General features: G+C 37.3%; 1 protein-coding gene across 2 annotated transcripts in view; it reads right to left on the reverse strand.

Moving 5' to 3' along the window:
• The window catches only part of LOC109087521 (MAM domain-containing glycosylphosphatidylinositol anchor protein 1-like), a 179,075-nt gene that overhangs the window by 59,956 nt on the left and 101,453 nt on the right, over nucleotides 1-17,666 (reverse strand). For both annotated transcript variants that reach the window (XM_042737479.1, XM_042737478.1), the window contains exons 6-7: nucleotides 17,168-17,300; nucleotides 1,656-1,925 (exon numbers count right to left, since the gene is read on the reverse strand). In XM_042737479.1, the coding sequence (XP_042593413.1) occupies nucleotides 1,656-1,925; nucleotides 17,168-17,300 (403 nt within the window). The remainder of the gene's footprint in view (nucleotides 1-1,655; nucleotides 1,926-17,167; nucleotides 17,301-17,666) is intronic.

Raw genomic sequence — 17,666 nt, forward strand, 5'->3', positions numbered from 1 at the left:
CACTGACTTTAATCATGAGGAAAAAAGTACAATTTACACGATAAATGTAATGGTGGCTTTTTAGGATGAAAATAATAAGCTTAAAGGCAGTATCACGAACACAGCTGAAGATGCTTAGAGCATCCATTCCCCCCTCACAGCCCTACTGCTGTAATTTGTTAGTACTGAAGCACAATTCATAACTATAACAGCTTAGCCGCGTGTTTATGCTCTGACAGTATGAAAAACGACCCTGCAGGTGGAGACAAAAAGTTTAGTGCCATATGTTCAGCGCCCCGCATTTCAACAGACGGCTGCCTTACCTTGATGATTGGCTGCGCTCAGGCGTCCGTGGCACCTGCGTGTGCGTTTAACACAAAGCGAGCTCATTACCGTCAACAGAGACGGATCCAACGCACATTCCGAAATAAGACGTTTCTACTGCTAATTACTTCCATTCCTCTCAAATTAATTAGAGTAAATAAAAATGATTAAAGAGGCTAAGAATAGCTCCAGGCCCTGATGAACGGCAGGCGTTATGGCAGCCGTTCCTGAATCACCCTCTCGGCTTGAGGAGTTTAACACGATCACACACTGCCAAGAGAGCTAATTACAGTTCAACCGCTAACTCACGCTCACGCCACATAAACACACGCTCCCACACATACAAATCTAGAAATCTGGCTCTGCAAATTTTGTGCTAAGCGCGGGACAGACAGGAAGTCATAACTCATTCAAATGCATGTCAATCAAGCGGTCGGAGGGATATGGAAACTTAAATTGAATCTGGCTTGATATGTAACTAATATTTCAGCCATTAAAGGTGAAGTGATTTCTGTGCCACCCAACAGAACTGCAGAAATAAAGACTGATTTCAAACCAGGCTTGCATAAAATTCTGAACTGAACTGGCTCCTTTTTAAATCACGAGTGTAAACAGAATTGGCCACACCCTACAGGAAGTGAAATTGTAAATAGAAATAGAAGAACAGAAAGAAGGGTTGTATTTCAGTAAAATTCAACTGAGCTAGTGTATTCTGGAAATAGAGTTTTCTTCCCTGTTGGTCCATAAAAGTTCTAACCATCCATTCATCCACCTTTATGTCTATCCATCTATCTTTCTCTCTGTTCATCTGTTCATCCATCCAACATCTGTCTGTCCATCATCTGTCTTTCCATCCATCCATCCATCCATCCATCCATCCACCTTTATGTCTATCTATCTATCTATCTATCTATCTATCTATCTATCTATCTATCTATCTATCAGTCTATCAGTCTATCAGTCTATCGGTCTGTCCACCCATCCAGCTACCCAGCTTTATGTCTATCCTTCTTTCCATCTGTCTTTCTATCCATCCATTCATAAACCTTCATGTCTATTTGTATGTCTATCCATCTATCAATCCTTCGGTCTATCTTTCTATGTATCTCTGTCTATCCATCTATCTAACGCTCTGTCTGTCCGTCCGTCCATCCACCCACCTTTATGTCTATTCATCTATCTATCTGTCCATCTGTTCATCTGTCCATCCATCCATCCATCCATCCATCCATCCTTCACAGCTTGTCCTGACAAACTTTGCTATTCTGGGATGAATTTCCAATGCATTTGAATTCTACTTCCTTACATTCAAATTCAAATGTCAGTACATGTGTAAAAGCGTGTACACTTACTTCTCACAATGAGGTTGACGGTTCTTCTTGCAGGGTTTCCCACATTGTTGACGGCTGTGCAGTTGTAGACGCCGGCATCAGTGGGAGTGACGGACCGGAGAGTGAGGGACCCGCCTCGGATCATGGACCGCTGAGGGAGGGATCCAGGGTACCGCGACCAGCTGACCGTAGGTGTGGGGAAGCCCGCCGTTACCTCACACGACAGCGTGACGTCTTGGCCTGGGTCCACCACGTACGTCTCATTCACTGACAGCTTTAGAGCAGGGGGTGCTGGGAATGAGTAAACAAAAGTGTGCATCATTTAAAGCTGGTGGGTCTCCTGTTTATGTCTAGATGAGTGAGTCTTGCATTTACACAATAGAGCAGTACAAGGGAAGTGCAGGTGGTTTTGCTACAACATGTGAACACATGTGAAGCTAAAAGTGTTTCGACAAGAGGGTCAATACTACCACTGATCAATAATAACATTTCATGAGAAATCACCTCTTCACTGCTTCTGGGTAAAGAACTAACAGCTATTCTTAGCATGACACATAACTCAAGTCCCTTGGCAGACACTTTACAGTATCTCCTTCAAGGATTCCCTCTTTTAAAGCCAAAGTGTCCTGTCAGCTGATCTGGCCTCAGCAACCGCTGATCATTTAACATCAAACCTTAGATATTTCCTTTAACTCATTATCACAGATCACAAAAACATGTCATTGTCCAACCAAAAAATAAATGAAAATAAAAATCAGCATTAAGTAAACATTTTAAAATTAGTAATAGTAATAACTTCTTATTTTTTCATTCTTTTAGTTAGTTTTTACAGAGAATTTACAATAAAAGTTTGGGTTGAAAATATGCATAACTGTTTTATAAAAATAATGCTACAATGCAAAAAAGAAAAATCACTAGAACTATGTTTATTTATTTATAATAGTAAATTTAAAATAAGAGTTTTCACTAGAACTATAATATATATATATATATTTTTTTTTTTTTTTTTTTATATGGTGTTTGATTTTGGACATATACATGTTTTTGACAGATTTCCACTGCAGTAAGTAAAAAAAAATAATTAAAAATACAACTACATAATACACTTTTTCCTACACTTATAAATCTGCTGTCTTTTTCCTACATTTTTATGCTGATTGTGGGAAAATTGTGCAGAATGCTGTAGAATGGATTTAATTACTGTCAGATGTGTTAAACTGAGAGTACTAAACTCCTATCTGAAAACCTTTAATATTTAAGCTAAAATATTTAAGAACACATACGAACAAGTGGCTAAACAGGCTAGCTTTAAATAAACATTGTCATTTTTCTTTGTTAACTCAAGTTACTTTGTGTAATAAAATAATGTACAGAACTAAAAATAACAATATGAAGCATATTGTTGTTAAAAAAAAAAAAACAAGGAGGCTGCTGCTTCTCTTAATAATTGGATATGCTTTGCTATATAAACACAGCCACATCTTAAGTTTCTTTTCTTTCACAGAATAGAGATATTTCAAGAACATGACCGTAGATGTTGCATTTTCCTCTCTACATGACTGAACACATGATCATTAAGCCAGAAATGAATTTCACAGTCAGAATCACACATTAAAAAAACACACTTTATCCTTATGCCTATTATTACAGTGCACATACTGTTCATAAAACAGTCAAAAACATAATTACTTAACAGCTTTTTTTGTGTATGTTTATATACTGATAAAGAAAATAAGTAAATGCATTAGACTTGGTGCAATCTACTCATCAGGGTGACTGTCAAAGAATAAATCATCTTGTTAACTTGAGTTTTTCATTGTATGGCCTCTCCAAAGAAACAAAATGTAATATACTACACTGTACAATACAGGCTGGAAAGTGTTTCGAACACTGGCACAAAAACACATTGGATTTGAAAACTGTATCTCAATCTGTTTCATGTCATTTAGTAAGGAGAAACATGGAAATGATATGAGGACATGATGCAGGCCAGATTCGAACCTGCATACCCTACATCAGCCCCTCTTTCGTGTCACAAAGCACACTGCAGTCTGTCTGAATGGCATCAGTTCCATCTGTGTTCATTATCTCTGCAGTCTAGAACTGTCATACTGTACCTGAACAAGACCAGACTCCTGCTAAGCATCATAAACTCATTAGTTAAAAATAAATGACTGAAATTAGAAAGCAGAAAACCTGCCAATGGGCTTTTCATCTACCTACAAATTAATTGTCACTGGCAATTTTTAAACTCTGAATAGACTTGTAAAACACCCCACATAAAATGCCAAAAAAATCTCATTCAATGTCTATGAGCCCAATTAAAACCGATCCAAAATGAAATAACTAGAATCATTACTAAAGTCATATAAATCAATATTTTTGGCTTGAATGCGTTTTTTTTTTTTTTTTTTTCAATCCAACAAAATGAATATCACTGTTTTGCTTCTCAAATAACTGGAACATTTTAAAGATATTTAGATTTTTAAGAAAAATACAGAATAAGAAAATGACTTCCCACAGTGCAGTCTGGGTCATCAAAAAGTGTTTTGACTTATATCCAATTATACCTAATTATTCCTTTATACAACCAGAGATTAAAATATACTAACCCTTTAGAGAGGAAGAGATACTAATATAATATGACTCAGACCTACATTCAACCATCTAAGGGTGGTTTAAATTGTATGTCCCACAAGCAGTACAATCCAGCATAATCCCAAAAATAGGAGATAGTTCTCACAGGGTGAATCTCACGTAACCTGTCGAGAACATTTCTGGGCCATATTTCACTCCAAAATCAAAATTATATTAAAAAGACATAAACATAAAAAAGGAGTTTTTAAAATTAGAGTTTAAATAAATAATTAACAAAAAGATAGAAAGCACAACCTGACCCCAAACTGGTCTGATTTCTTCACTAAGCACTTGTGACTTACATCTGCTGAAATCTCAGTTGATCCTGATGGACTCCAGCACCAGACTGGAGGGGATCTGGGCTTCTGTACTGCCAACAGCTCTACAAGCTCTCAGCTACAGTACATACAACAATCGTATTATTTCAACAAATAACAGAGAGATCACAGGCACTGAAACAGAGATGGAGAAAGAGGGGAAAAAGAGAGTCTGAGGAGGAAAGAATTTATCGCTTCAATTTCCCGGAACGGTACGAGGGGGACGGGGCAGCATCAGTCCACTGTTGTCTCTCGATAATGGGACTGATGTGTTTTACGGAGTTTACACCGCTTTTACAAACCGCTGCACTTCTGTGCACCGCAAACCCATCAGAGAGAGTAATAGATTTCAGTTAAAAGAAATGAAGGGTCAGACATTAACTTAGGATAAGATAGAAAGAGAAATATGTTGCTTTCTGAGATCTTGTTTTGTTTCCAAACAGCCCTTGCATGAAGGTTTTGTGGTGAATGCACAAGATCAGTGGAAAAACTGCAACCTGATGTGTTAATTATAAACATACATTTAATTGCTTCAATACTGAAAAGCATCGTTAACATACAGGAGAATAATGTGAACACCTATTTAACAGGGCTGGTACAATAAATTGATGCATCACGATTCGTGGATCGATTCTGGGATTTTCAAAATGCATCGTGATTCTCTCTCAAATCAATTCTGAGCTTAGTTTTTAACAGCAGATGGTGATCTAGGCTAGTTTTTAACCGCACACTCAAACGCTCATGAAGAAGAGCGCTTGTGCGTTCGGCTGAGTAATGTAAGTGGTTAAATGTACTTGCACATCGGCTTTTATGCTTTCATAATATGAGATTTGTGTAAAAACAGCCCACTGTGAACATCCTTGTAATTCGCTTCAACCTTTTCGAACTTTATGAATGATTATTTTAGGTTCAAATTGTGCATGTATAAGGAACTGGAAACAAGCAGAATATGGCTATTTCCATCCATTTCCATCAGACAGTGCCATCTGCTGTTAAAAACTAAGCTCAGAATCGATTCAAGAGAGAATCGCGATGCCTTTGGAAAATCTCAGAATAGATTTAGAATCAGATTCGCGATGCATCGATTTAGTGTCCGAGCACTAGAAGTTAACACAAGGTGTTAGTGCAAAAACAAATGCTGTGACTATATTCTCATTGTCTATATTCTCTAGTTTGTCTTTCGGTGTAGTAGAAGCTATGTTCAGCAGTGGTTGGTACAAGTGCTCGGTGAAATGGTTGACATGTCAGATTTCAAAAAAGGAGAAATCATGGAAGCCTATTAATGAGTACGACTATATGTTACCATAAAGAGATGAGTTCACTCAATAATGTAAATTCTGCCTTCATTTACTCATGTTCAAGTAATTTCAAATCTGTATGAGTTTCTTTCTAACATGGAATACAGAAAAAAAAAAAGATATTTAGAAGAATGTTGGTGACCACAAAGCTTACGGTTGCCACTGACTCCATTGTATGGAAGAAAAAGAAAATGCTATGAATGTCAATGTCTACCATGTTTAGTTACCAACTTTTTTTTTACATCAACTGTGAATTTATATTTTTGCCCAACCGTTTAGTGTTTCAAGAACAAAAGTCTTATGTCAGTGTAAACAAAGCATGGCAAGAGTTCATCGGCGAAGAAGAAAAGTGGGTGAAAACTAAAAGTGAACATTCAGGATCGTTAACACAAAGGGATTGTATTGAAACAACACAGGACTACTGCTGCAAATTAACAGCAAACTTCAATATTCACCTTGAAGAGCCTGTTTCCAGAAAAACCAACCACAGAGAGCTTCACAAAGCCAACATCCATGAAAGAGCCTCAACTGCTAAAAGTTTCATCAGACGCCAATGCTAAAATGTGAAAAAGATGGAGTTATGATCATAAAACCTGGACAGCTGGAGCACCAAGATCAACTTCAACACCTGCCCTACCCTAGCCAGACAAATGACCTGACTTTAATATCATCAAACCACTTTTAGAGAGAAGAATGAGAAACTGATTCTCTCCTCTAAAAGAAACTGGCAGATGTTTTATTGACAGCATTCTACTGAAGACTATTCAAGTTGTAGGAATCTGTTCTAAGATGGTTAGAAGCTGTATTGAAGGCAAATTGTTTTAAAACAACTCCAAATAGAAATACTGATAATTCCTAGGTTGTTTACATTATTTAAGCGACCAAACCACAGTCTGTTTCAATTTTATGTGCCATGTAAGGGTGATTCTTTCTAAAACCAGTTCCACCTCACATCTGGATCGAACATGACCCTTTTGACCCCAGAGCTCACAATTCCTCATTTAATAGAATTACATCTCAAAAACTGAATAAAAATAGTAGAGACATGTCTGGTAAGTCACAGTGCTATCTAAACTTTCATATTAAATTCTGTTTTCCTGTTAGCTTCTGAGAAAGTTTTCCCTTCAAAGAACACGATTCTACTTCTTAACAATTTAAGAAGTAGAGTCTGATTAATTATATTGAAATCAGATAAATAATTACATTTCACACATCATCCTCCGGCTGGTTTTGATTATTGGTTTTAAAAAAGAAGCAGTGGGATTTCAGCCTTAAACTACAATAATAGAGCAGCATGTAAAAAAACGAATGGAAATAATGGCACAGCGTTCTCAGTGAATGGCTGAAAGCACAGAAAACAAGCCAAAAATGTGTAAGATGTTTTGATTCAAATCTATATCTGTCCATAAGAAATAAGTACAGATTATTTCACAGATACTGTAGAACAAAGCAGAATATATTGCTGTACTCAGGAATATCTAGTTACCTTCTACTTAGTACTTCAATAAAAACTCAGAGTATCTTTTGCTTTGATGCTGCTAACCTGTCAAACTTTCCTTCAGCTTACTGTATCAGTTCAGTAAACACAACTTTCTTCCAGACAGACTGATAAAATAATGATGTGCTCTTTATTGGATTCTCCATCCAAAAGTAATAAGTACTGATTATTTCAAAGACATAACTCAGAAAACAAAGCAGGCAGCATGAACCTTTCAGCACCTGTGGTTTTCATATATCAGTCACCGAGTTTATCCTAGAAAGATTCTATTAAAGGATTTAGGCGTAACACACACGGCAAAACCTTCTCTTCTCAGAAAGCATTCGTGTGAAGGATGTCACTTTCAGGATTGTTTATCCACTTCAGTGTCACATGCACCAATCACATGCGTCAATCACTAATGGCTTCACCAGAAAAAAAAAGAAGTAACGCAAAAGCGCGGCAGATTAACAAGGCTATCAGAGCTGTGCTGCCGTGACAACAGATGAAAAGTAATTAGTACTCAGCAATGTTAGACACGACAATAACATAATTAAAGCAATTTATCCTGTCTGATTTAATGATGCCTGTCTCAATTAGTGCTGTTAAATAAATCGTAACTGCATGGCAATAAGCCTACTGATATCATTTTTTTTTTTTTTTGTCTGATAGATTTGTGTATGTGTGTGTGTGTGTGTGTGTGTGTGTGTTGTTTGCCCTTTTATCAAAGTCAGAAAATGTTGTGATTTTGTTTGTGTAAACATGTATCAGCCTATATGTGGACTGTCGGTGAGTTTCTCCTTTGTATTTAATTACTACAAAAGTATATATATATATATATATATACATACAGTATATGTGTGTGTGTGTGTGTATGTGCGTGTGTGTGTGTGTGTGTGTGTGTGTGTGTGTGTTTAATGGAAAACTATTGAATGTTTTTTTTTGTAATTATGTTTTTACTCTTTTTAATTAAAGGGCTATTTAAAATAACTAAAACTGTCAAGACAACTGTCTCTAATATATATATATATATTATATATATATATATATATTTAATTTCTTTTTTTTTTTTTTTTTTTTTGCTGATCTTCCTCTTGACACCAAATATCAAACATGGCTCACCAGTTTAAATAGGATAAATTAAAAGAGATTTAAGAGGAGGGAACTTTTTCAGTAGTTAGCACCAGATTCTACTTTCATTTGGCTTCAGAAATATGTCATGTGGGTAACTGTTATGGTTTATTTATGGAGTGTTTTTGTCTTTTATGGAGCACTGGTCACTGTATGAAAAATCCAGGTAGGGAAAAAAAATCATGCAAAGAGTCTGGAATGGCATGAAGGTAAGAAAATGATGACAAAAATGTTACTTTGGGTGAACTGTCCCTTTAACAGGCAAATGTCCTCTCCCAAGGGGAAATGAGTTTGTACATCACACACACGCAGCCCATTCATCCTCATTACACCTGATGGTGTTTTAGTGCCGTGTATTGATGGTAAGAGATGGCAGGTGTGTGTAGCGAGACACAGACTGATCAATATCAGACACATCTCCCCTCAGCCGCTCTCTGCTATGCATACGGCATGCTTTCGAAACTGCTTTGCTATAGAAAAGTCACAGTTGTGCTCTTGCATATGCATATGGAAGAGATCCATGTCGTATAAAGGGCAGGGGTCATTGTTTCTCACCGGATCAGACAGACCCACTGGTTATCCCTAGATAGAAAGCATTATTTTAGAGGGAAGAGAAAATGATTGAGCAGAGAAAGGAAATGAGATGAGAACATAACTAGACTCGAACCTGCATCATCCACATGAGCACCACAACTCTAACATGGCAAGAGCATTGATACTGATATGATATTAATATTCTTAATGGAGATTAACTACATACTAAATACTGGAAAGTATACATTTTATAATGCCTCCTACTTTGTAAAAAAGAAAATGATACGTGAGATTCAGCAATAAAAAATGAGTTATTTTTGTGCAAAACTGTATAACTTTTTACCAGTCTGATCAAATGTAATGAGTCGATTAGGATGTAGTTAGCAGTAATTAGCAAAATTTCTTAATATTTTTGTCCAATTGAACCAATCAATAAAAGTGTTCAAATGCATAAAATTGACTTTTTAATTAATTTTATTTGACTTGTTTTTCAATAAAATATCTATTTACTTCAGATGGAACACTGCATAATATATAAATTCTTCTTTCCAACACTGTATACTGAAAATAATTGTATTTTGTCTCTTTTTTTACTTGCGTTAACATATTTATACTTAAATAAGAAATCTTCCAGTGCATTAAGACAAAACACAAATATTATATTGATAAAGATATATTGTCTACAAACAAGCCTTAATATCCTATGCAGTGTTGCTTCTCAAGTAAATTCATCTTGTTTAAAGTATGTTTATATATTTTAACTAGACAAAATACTTGTCAAGAACAGTTTTTTTTGCAGTGTAAGAATCCCCATATTTCTTCAGGTTCATTTATCTAAATGCATGTCGAATGCATTGCATTATGGGATGCAGCATGCTCTGTAGTTTAAAGCACATCCCGCTGAATATACAGTAGGTCACTCCTGGTGTTTTATGTGCATACATTAATCCACATACTACAGACAGTCTACATAATATATACGGCAGAGATATTAAGAGTAGTATGTTATTTTTAACAGCCTCTCTCCCGCTTTTTCTCCCTCACACACAAATGGACTGTAGGAAGGAAATATGTGTGAGTGACCAGTCAAGCATTCAGTGTGTGTGTGTGTGTGTGTAGGAGAGAGAATCACCAGAGCAACAAGTATAGAGAGATCGGACATCCGCCGTCTCTATTGCCGTGGGGACCAGGCTTGTGCAATTAAGCCCAGCCAATTACTGCAAGCTAATGGCTCAAAGAGGCTGAGACAGAGATACATTAACACAGCTAACCAACGCTTAACCAACCCTTTATTAGACTCATCCTAACAGGGAAACAATGACCCCTAAAGCACTAGCACATGTTCAGCAGTGCACATTAGCCCACACTGCATTAATTAACATATATCCGGCGCCAGAAACTCACCCCCGTAATCTGAGCTACAAACAAAGCATTTGCGTTCAAACTCTCTAGATATGAACAAAGAGAGCCTACGGAGATTACAAAAGCACTTCAGAGAAAATACACTGTAAAATAAACTTACAAAAGTGCCAGTCAGGGAAACTATAATTAACTGAGGGAAGGTGGTTTGAATTAATGGACAAAAACTGTCAACAGATAATGAGGATTCATTTAAATGGGGTTGTTTTTGAGCAGTCTTACCAAAAAAAGGAAATATGACTGAATCTTGGTACATTACATCACATCAAAGCATTAGGCAGTTTGTGACACCAGTTGCGCAAAGACTTATGACTGATTGACATAGTCTATTTAGCCAAAATAAATAATTAAACAAAATAAATTAATTAATTAAGATTGTTGAGGCAAATAATGCTTTTGATCCAATCAAAACGCTGGGTGGAAGGATGGATGGATGGATAGATAGGGTGCCAGTGCCCCAAAGATGCAAATTGCATTAATAATCACTTTTTTTTTTAACTTGGTTGAACTAATCTCCATTACTGTAAGTCAAGTGTTATATAATGTGAACTCAGACTTTCCATTAATTTGGTATCAATAATCTGATCATTTGCTTATCCATCCATTCCCAATAAAAAAATTAAAAAGCAATCAAATGAGATGAAGTACATCACATTCCATTTATAAAGTAATACATTCACTGGATTATACCCCCAAAAATGATAAAAAAAAAAAAAAAAAAAGGAAACATTATGGTTATTTTTTTTTTGTGTATTATATTTTTATTTTAAATTTTGTTTTGGTTTATTTTATTCTTTAGTTGAGTTAAAGTTGAGATTTGTTTTTTGGGTTAAGAGAACGAATAAAGCTTTTCCTTAACATCAACCATATGTTACATATCTTGTAAAATCCGTCTAGTGTCGATACAGTTGTGAGCAGCGCTCCATACACACACACACAAGACACACTGTGTGTTCATACAACAGAAGTCTGAGCATGACTAGCGTGAGGGAGAACGATTTACTGCAGCGTCTTTAACAGGTCGAATCAACATCAGGATTATGATACAAAAATCAATCTACCAGACGCCACCTGTTCTGTTCTGTGTATGTGTGTGTGTGTGTGTTTGACCCACATGGGGAAAATCTAATCCTGGTCATCCATGGCATAACGATAGCAGAAAAAATGATCTCTCCAGCCCTCAACCAACTACAGACAAATATCACAAGAACATCTTTGTCTAACTAAATGCAGATTATTAACAACTTCAAATCAGAAGTTAAATAAAAAGCAACTCTATAACTTTCCAATCTGTGTTCTAGTGAAATACAGAAGACAAGTACCTGCTCACACACACACATACACACACATAGGCTGCATTTACACTGCAGGTCTTGATGCCCAAATCCGATTTTCTGACTATATCTGATTTTTTTGATGACCCACTTACATCATCTTTTAAAAGTGACCCGTATCCGACTTTTGCATTTACACTATACACTGCTGAAACTACCAAACGTAGACGTTCTGACCCGGAAAAGGAAGTAAAACAGCACAAAATACAATGGATGAAGATGCAAATAAAATTATACAGTGTATTGCTTTCCACAGTATTTTGAAAAGTCAACAAAAAAAATCAGCAAAACATTGGTCTCGTACGGCGGAGGAAAAAGAGGACTTAAAAGACATGAAACCTCCGCATTGCTCCACTGTGTTTGTATCCTTCGTCCTCCATCGTGCCTATAATAAGTCATGTGATCTCAGTTGGTGGTGTCCACCTGAGTTGACGTCACTTTTTTTAATGACGTACGACTCGCATTTACTGGGGAATATCCGATTTGTCTGCTTACATGGCACATGCAAATGCACGTATCCGATTTATATCCGATTTATTACCACATATGAATGAGGCCGGAATCCGATCTGAGAAAATCGGAATCCATGCGTTTTTTTCCTGCTTACACGTTCACCGGTCATATCCGATCTGTGCCACATGAGAGGAAAATAATCGGAATTGGGTCACTTGAACCATGCAGTTTAAATGGGGCCATAGAGATACACATGTTATTTACACCATATTTTGGGGTATAATCCGGTAAAAAAAAAATATATATATTTTTTTTTTTTTTTTGAAAGGATGGATGGCTTAATTGTGTGTTTGTGTGTGTGTGTGTGTGTGTGTGTGTGTGTGTAGTAATGATATGTATAAATACTAATAATTATAAACGATAAATAATTTTTTGTTTGTTTGTTTTGTATTAAGGTCAAGAATTACATAGAAATATGCTAAATTATCATGAAAATAATGTCAAAATGATATTTTGCCGGGTGACATGAGCCACAGTGAGTTTCACGATATGATGCTTTTATGCACTGCTGCAGTTTATATTCAAACAACACTTCCCCTCCCAAATATTAATTTTTAGGTAGCAAAAAAATGAATTCCTTGTCAAAATCAGAATGACATCTGTGACGCGACGAGCCAACGACAGACACAGTGGGCGTGGCGTCAGGCCTCGGAGAGGTTTTTATTTAACAGAAAAACCAAAACAGGGGGAATAAAGTGTCCAAAAGGGGAACAGTGTCCAAAACAATAGGGAGAAAAATGTGTTCTCGCCAGTGCTGCGGGGTTCGTGGGGGTCCGGGCAGTGTTCACGGAGGGAAGGGTCCAGGTAAGGGGCGGAGTCCCTCTCGGCCGCAACCAGCGCTCCCTCTTCGTCTCTCCGGGGCGCGAGGGGCGGCGGCGGCCTTCTTCTAGCGGCTTCCATCCTCCTCGCTGGCCGCGGCGCTTGAGGGGATGGACGGCCCGGCATCCTGGCCCGACGGCTCTTGAATAGACGGGTGCGGTTCTCGACCGGAACCGCGGGTCCGGCAGCTCACGTCTCTGGTGGCGCGGGAGTCCCTCAACGCACCCTTCCTGGACCCACGAGGACACCCAGTGTGCATGCACGGGGAAGAGACCGGTCTCCCGAGGAGAGGCGCGTTGGGCTTTTAAACAGCGGCGGTGATGAGGCTCCATTTCCTTCAGGTGTGCCCCATCACACGCCGCCAGCCCTGACATCGTCCAGAGCCCCTCCCTCCTCTCTCCCACACCCACTCCTATCGGGAGCCTGGTGAAGGGCGGCGATTTAGGACGGGGTGCCGGTGATTATCAGGGAGGAGGCAGCTGACTCGTCACACATCTTATTTACCAGTGTGAGCGGGGCTTCAGCATGATGCCTCAAACTCTGTCTATAGACCCTCTCCTAATTTCTACCGTTCCTTTACTTTGACGCTCCTAAAGCATTCAGACTGACAGGTCATCATACGCCACTGTAGTGGGATTCAGATAAGAGAAAAATAGAGAAAAATGTTCCGCCAGGTTGGCTCTTTTCTCTGAATATGACAATCTCTCTCTCTCTCTCTCTCTCTCTCTCTCTCAGATCTTCTACAGCTCTTTCAATCCCATCCATACAATTATCCAATTAAAGCTTCATTTGAGCGAGACTGAGTTACATCAGTTGTTTCCTCTTGAACGATCTGTACAGATGGTGCCTGTACGTCTACATGAACGATGCAGTGCATAAACGTATAATTAAACACAAAACACTAACGTATTAACAAAAGTATAGTATGTGTATTTGTTTTTATCTTCTGATACGTGCATAAAGCTGAAATCCCAAAGGTTTTTAAAATTTAATCAGTGATAAAGGTCATTAAATTGCCTTTGATTTAAATGAATATGGCATATGATACATTTTTTATACTAGTGAACTCCTTTTGAGTCTCCTCGGATTTCTATTAAAGCAGCAAGCCAGTTAAAACTGTGGGCTGCAGTGTTTTTACCACAGCTGAGGTGAGGCAAAATATTAATTAATCATAACATGGAAACTTTTGTATATACAGAATAATGATGGCCTACTGCGTTCACTAAAATCTGAAGAACACAACAGAGGAAAGTGCATGGAATACTGTATCGCATGCTAAATTTGACCTTTAATTTCCAGTGTGATGAACAAACTGAAAGAAATCTCAGTGAGTTTGTACATCTCATTAAATAATATGCTATATCTTGTGTTATTTTTATATACAATTTGTTTAAGAATGCAAAAACCTTCAAAATGACAGCAAGGCATATTTTGCAAGCTGCATTTATTTGGAAGTAACAATACAGTAAAAACTGTAATTTGAAAATTCAAAAGAACAGCATTTATTTGAAATAGAAATCGTTATAACATTATATATGTCTTTACTGCAACTTTTGATCAATTTAATGAGTCCTTATTGAATAAAAGTATTAATTTCTTACTGTCCACAAACTTTTGAATGGTAGTGTATAAGTGAAAAACCCTATAGAATAAAGAAAAACGGACGATCAGCCATAATGGTTTGGATATAACATAGTATAGTGTAGTGTGGGTTGGGTTAGGTCTGTTTTTTTTATCTGAGCTCTGACCTTCACACAAGTGGACACTGACCAGCTAGGTTTGGAGTTACACGTCACGATCGACCCGTGATTTAAAACAGCGCATCGAATCCGGTGCACAGATGCAGTCTCCTTCACTCTACCCTCTAAAGAAGCTAACTTCTCAAACTTCAGCGCAGCGTCCGACGCGTGTTTCTCCTGCTCTCTCCATTTTCATCTCGCCCTCTTCCCGCTCGTCAGTTCAGAAGAAAGAAAATGAAAATCAACAGAAAAACAAATCAGTGTTTTGTTCTTTCGGCAACGAGCTGTGTGTTCTTGAGCCGCGCGCTCCTGCCACGCGGAAAACAAATTCCAATTTGCAGCAGTGTGTTGTTTCTCCACAGGGCAGGACACCGGTGGGGTGCCGCGGAGCGTGCGTGCGTGTGTGTGTGTGTGTGTATTTGTGCAAGAGGTACAGACTTCTGATATTGTCACTCCAGACTCACTCATCTCTATTGACTATTTCACAGCTGCCTTTCTAGTGGAGAGAGCAGAAAGAGGAGAATCAACAGCCTTTCAAACTCATCACAAGAGAGAGAATGAGAAACAAGGGAAATAAAGACACACACAGACAGGGGGGAACTTTTGGGCTACTTTTAGATTTTCTCTGTGAGCTTTGAACTCGTTTCTCGAGCATGAATTCTTAATGCTGCTAATTTGAACACGAACAAACATGTTTTTACATGAGTAATTCATAAAGGGTTTCACTGGGTATTGTAGTTGCATTTTTTTGGTTGTTCTAGCAAAGATTTACCGGTCACAGGCGTATTTTTGCTTTTGCTGTGAATTCGATTCATTATGGATTACACAAACAATTTATTCTGACGATGATGAAAATGTTAGTTAACAAGGATGAAGCTTCCATAGGACTTCAGTGTGAAATATCATCTACTGCAGATACCTTATGAAACCTCTTGACAGCATGTGAAAGCATATATAACAGAGACCGGGGCTAGTTGTCACAAGGGAAAGTTGACAAAGATTTACTACTACTGTTCAGAAGGATTTTTTCTTTTTCTTTTTTTTTTCTTTAAAGATATTAATATTTTTATTCAGCAAGGATGTATTAGGTTGACAGTAGAGACATTTATAATGTTGACAAATAATCTATTCTAAATAAATGTTGGTCTTTTGGATTCAGGAATCCTGAAAAATAAAAAATCTATCTCGGTTTCCACGTTTCCTCTTTTCATGTTTCCTGAGCAGCAAATCAGCATATTAGAACGATTTCTGAAGGAACATGTGACGCAGAAGACTGGAGGAATGATGTTGAAAATTCAGCTTTGCATCACAGAAATAAATTACATTTCAAAATATATCAAAAGTGAAAACAGTAAACAGAAAACAATTTTAAATTGTAATAATATTTCACACTTTTACTGTTTTTACTGTATGTTTGATCAAATAAATACAGTGTCTGTGAGATTTCTTTCAAAAACATTTCAAAAGTCTTACAAACATTTGAACAGTAGTGTTTTATAATATTGAATAAAGCTGTACAATAGATAATACATTTTAAATGCTGTTTTTTAAAAGTGACAGTTTTGATAACTTATACCTGTTGTCAGAGTATATTGACTTGTATACAATAAATTAACCCTGATAAATATTCACTGGAACAAAAAGCATACCCTTTATGACTTTTATTTGATATAACCCTATTTACATCAGTCCCATTTATATTCTTTGTATCTTTTCTAATTCAAATTCCATTATTGCACCTTTTTCTTTCATTCAAAATGAAATAGAAAACAGGAAAATGATAGCGAGAAGAGGAAGGAAAAAGATCTGGACAGGTTGTGAACTCACATCCCCCATATGTGAACCAAAGCTCAATGTGTGCTAACCACTAGGCCACAGCTCTGATAAATCTATTCTAACGATGAAAAATCCCACATACTCTCAGACCAACATGATCAAAGACACACGTGACTGTTCCTGTGTTATTCTGCGCTGAACATCTCCACGGCGCTGACAGACAGTGAACGAGAGAAAGAACGCAAGATTAAAAGAGGGAAAAGTGAAGATGTAATCAAAGAAAGGTGAATTAAACCTGACAGGTCAACACATATCCAGGGGAAAAGGAACATCGGAGGAGAAAAATAATAAAATGAACTGAAGGAGAAATGACAGTTACTCCTACAGTTTCTGTAAAACTAACGGCAGAAACTAAATTCCATACGCAATTGATTTTTCCATGTTATAAAATGAGCAAAATTTTAAAAAACTCACTACAGCTGTTGTATAATGAGGGAAAGAGAGTGAATGTGAGCGTTTGAGCGTAAACGGGGACTCACTAGTGGTGTTGGTAAGGCGAAAGGTGACCGAGCTGTCTGGAATATCACACACGTTCCGGACGGACACCTGACAGGTGTAATTAGCAAAGTCCTGTGGACGGAGGTTTTTCAGTTTCAGCACCTTTGTCTCACCCTGCAAACACACACACACATTCACACATCTGTTAGTCAAAACATGCATTTATACATAATGACAACAAAATGTTGTTTGTCAGTACCATTAGTGCTTTTAGAATTCTTATTTTTGTATCATTTGACCACCGAGTAATTCATATTTAAAATATGAAAACACATTTTCCCACCTGAGGCATCACAGAGTGAAACAGAAGTGCAAACTTAAGGTTATAAATATATATAAAAAAGCTGACTTTAACTGAAACCAACTGTGATGATGTAATTTCTTCAAATATTACGTCAGAAACAGGAAATGTCACAGCATAACAGGGTTCAAGTTAATGTAAATTAATACATTTAATAATATTCCAATGTAAAAAAAAAA

This window comes from Cyprinus carpio, chromosome B13, assembly GCF_018340385.1.
Source record: "Cyprinus carpio isolate SPL01 chromosome B13, ASM1834038v1, whole genome shotgun sequence".
Taxonomy (NCBI): Eukaryota; Metazoa; Chordata; class Actinopteri; order Cypriniformes; family Cyprinidae; genus Cyprinus; species Cyprinus carpio.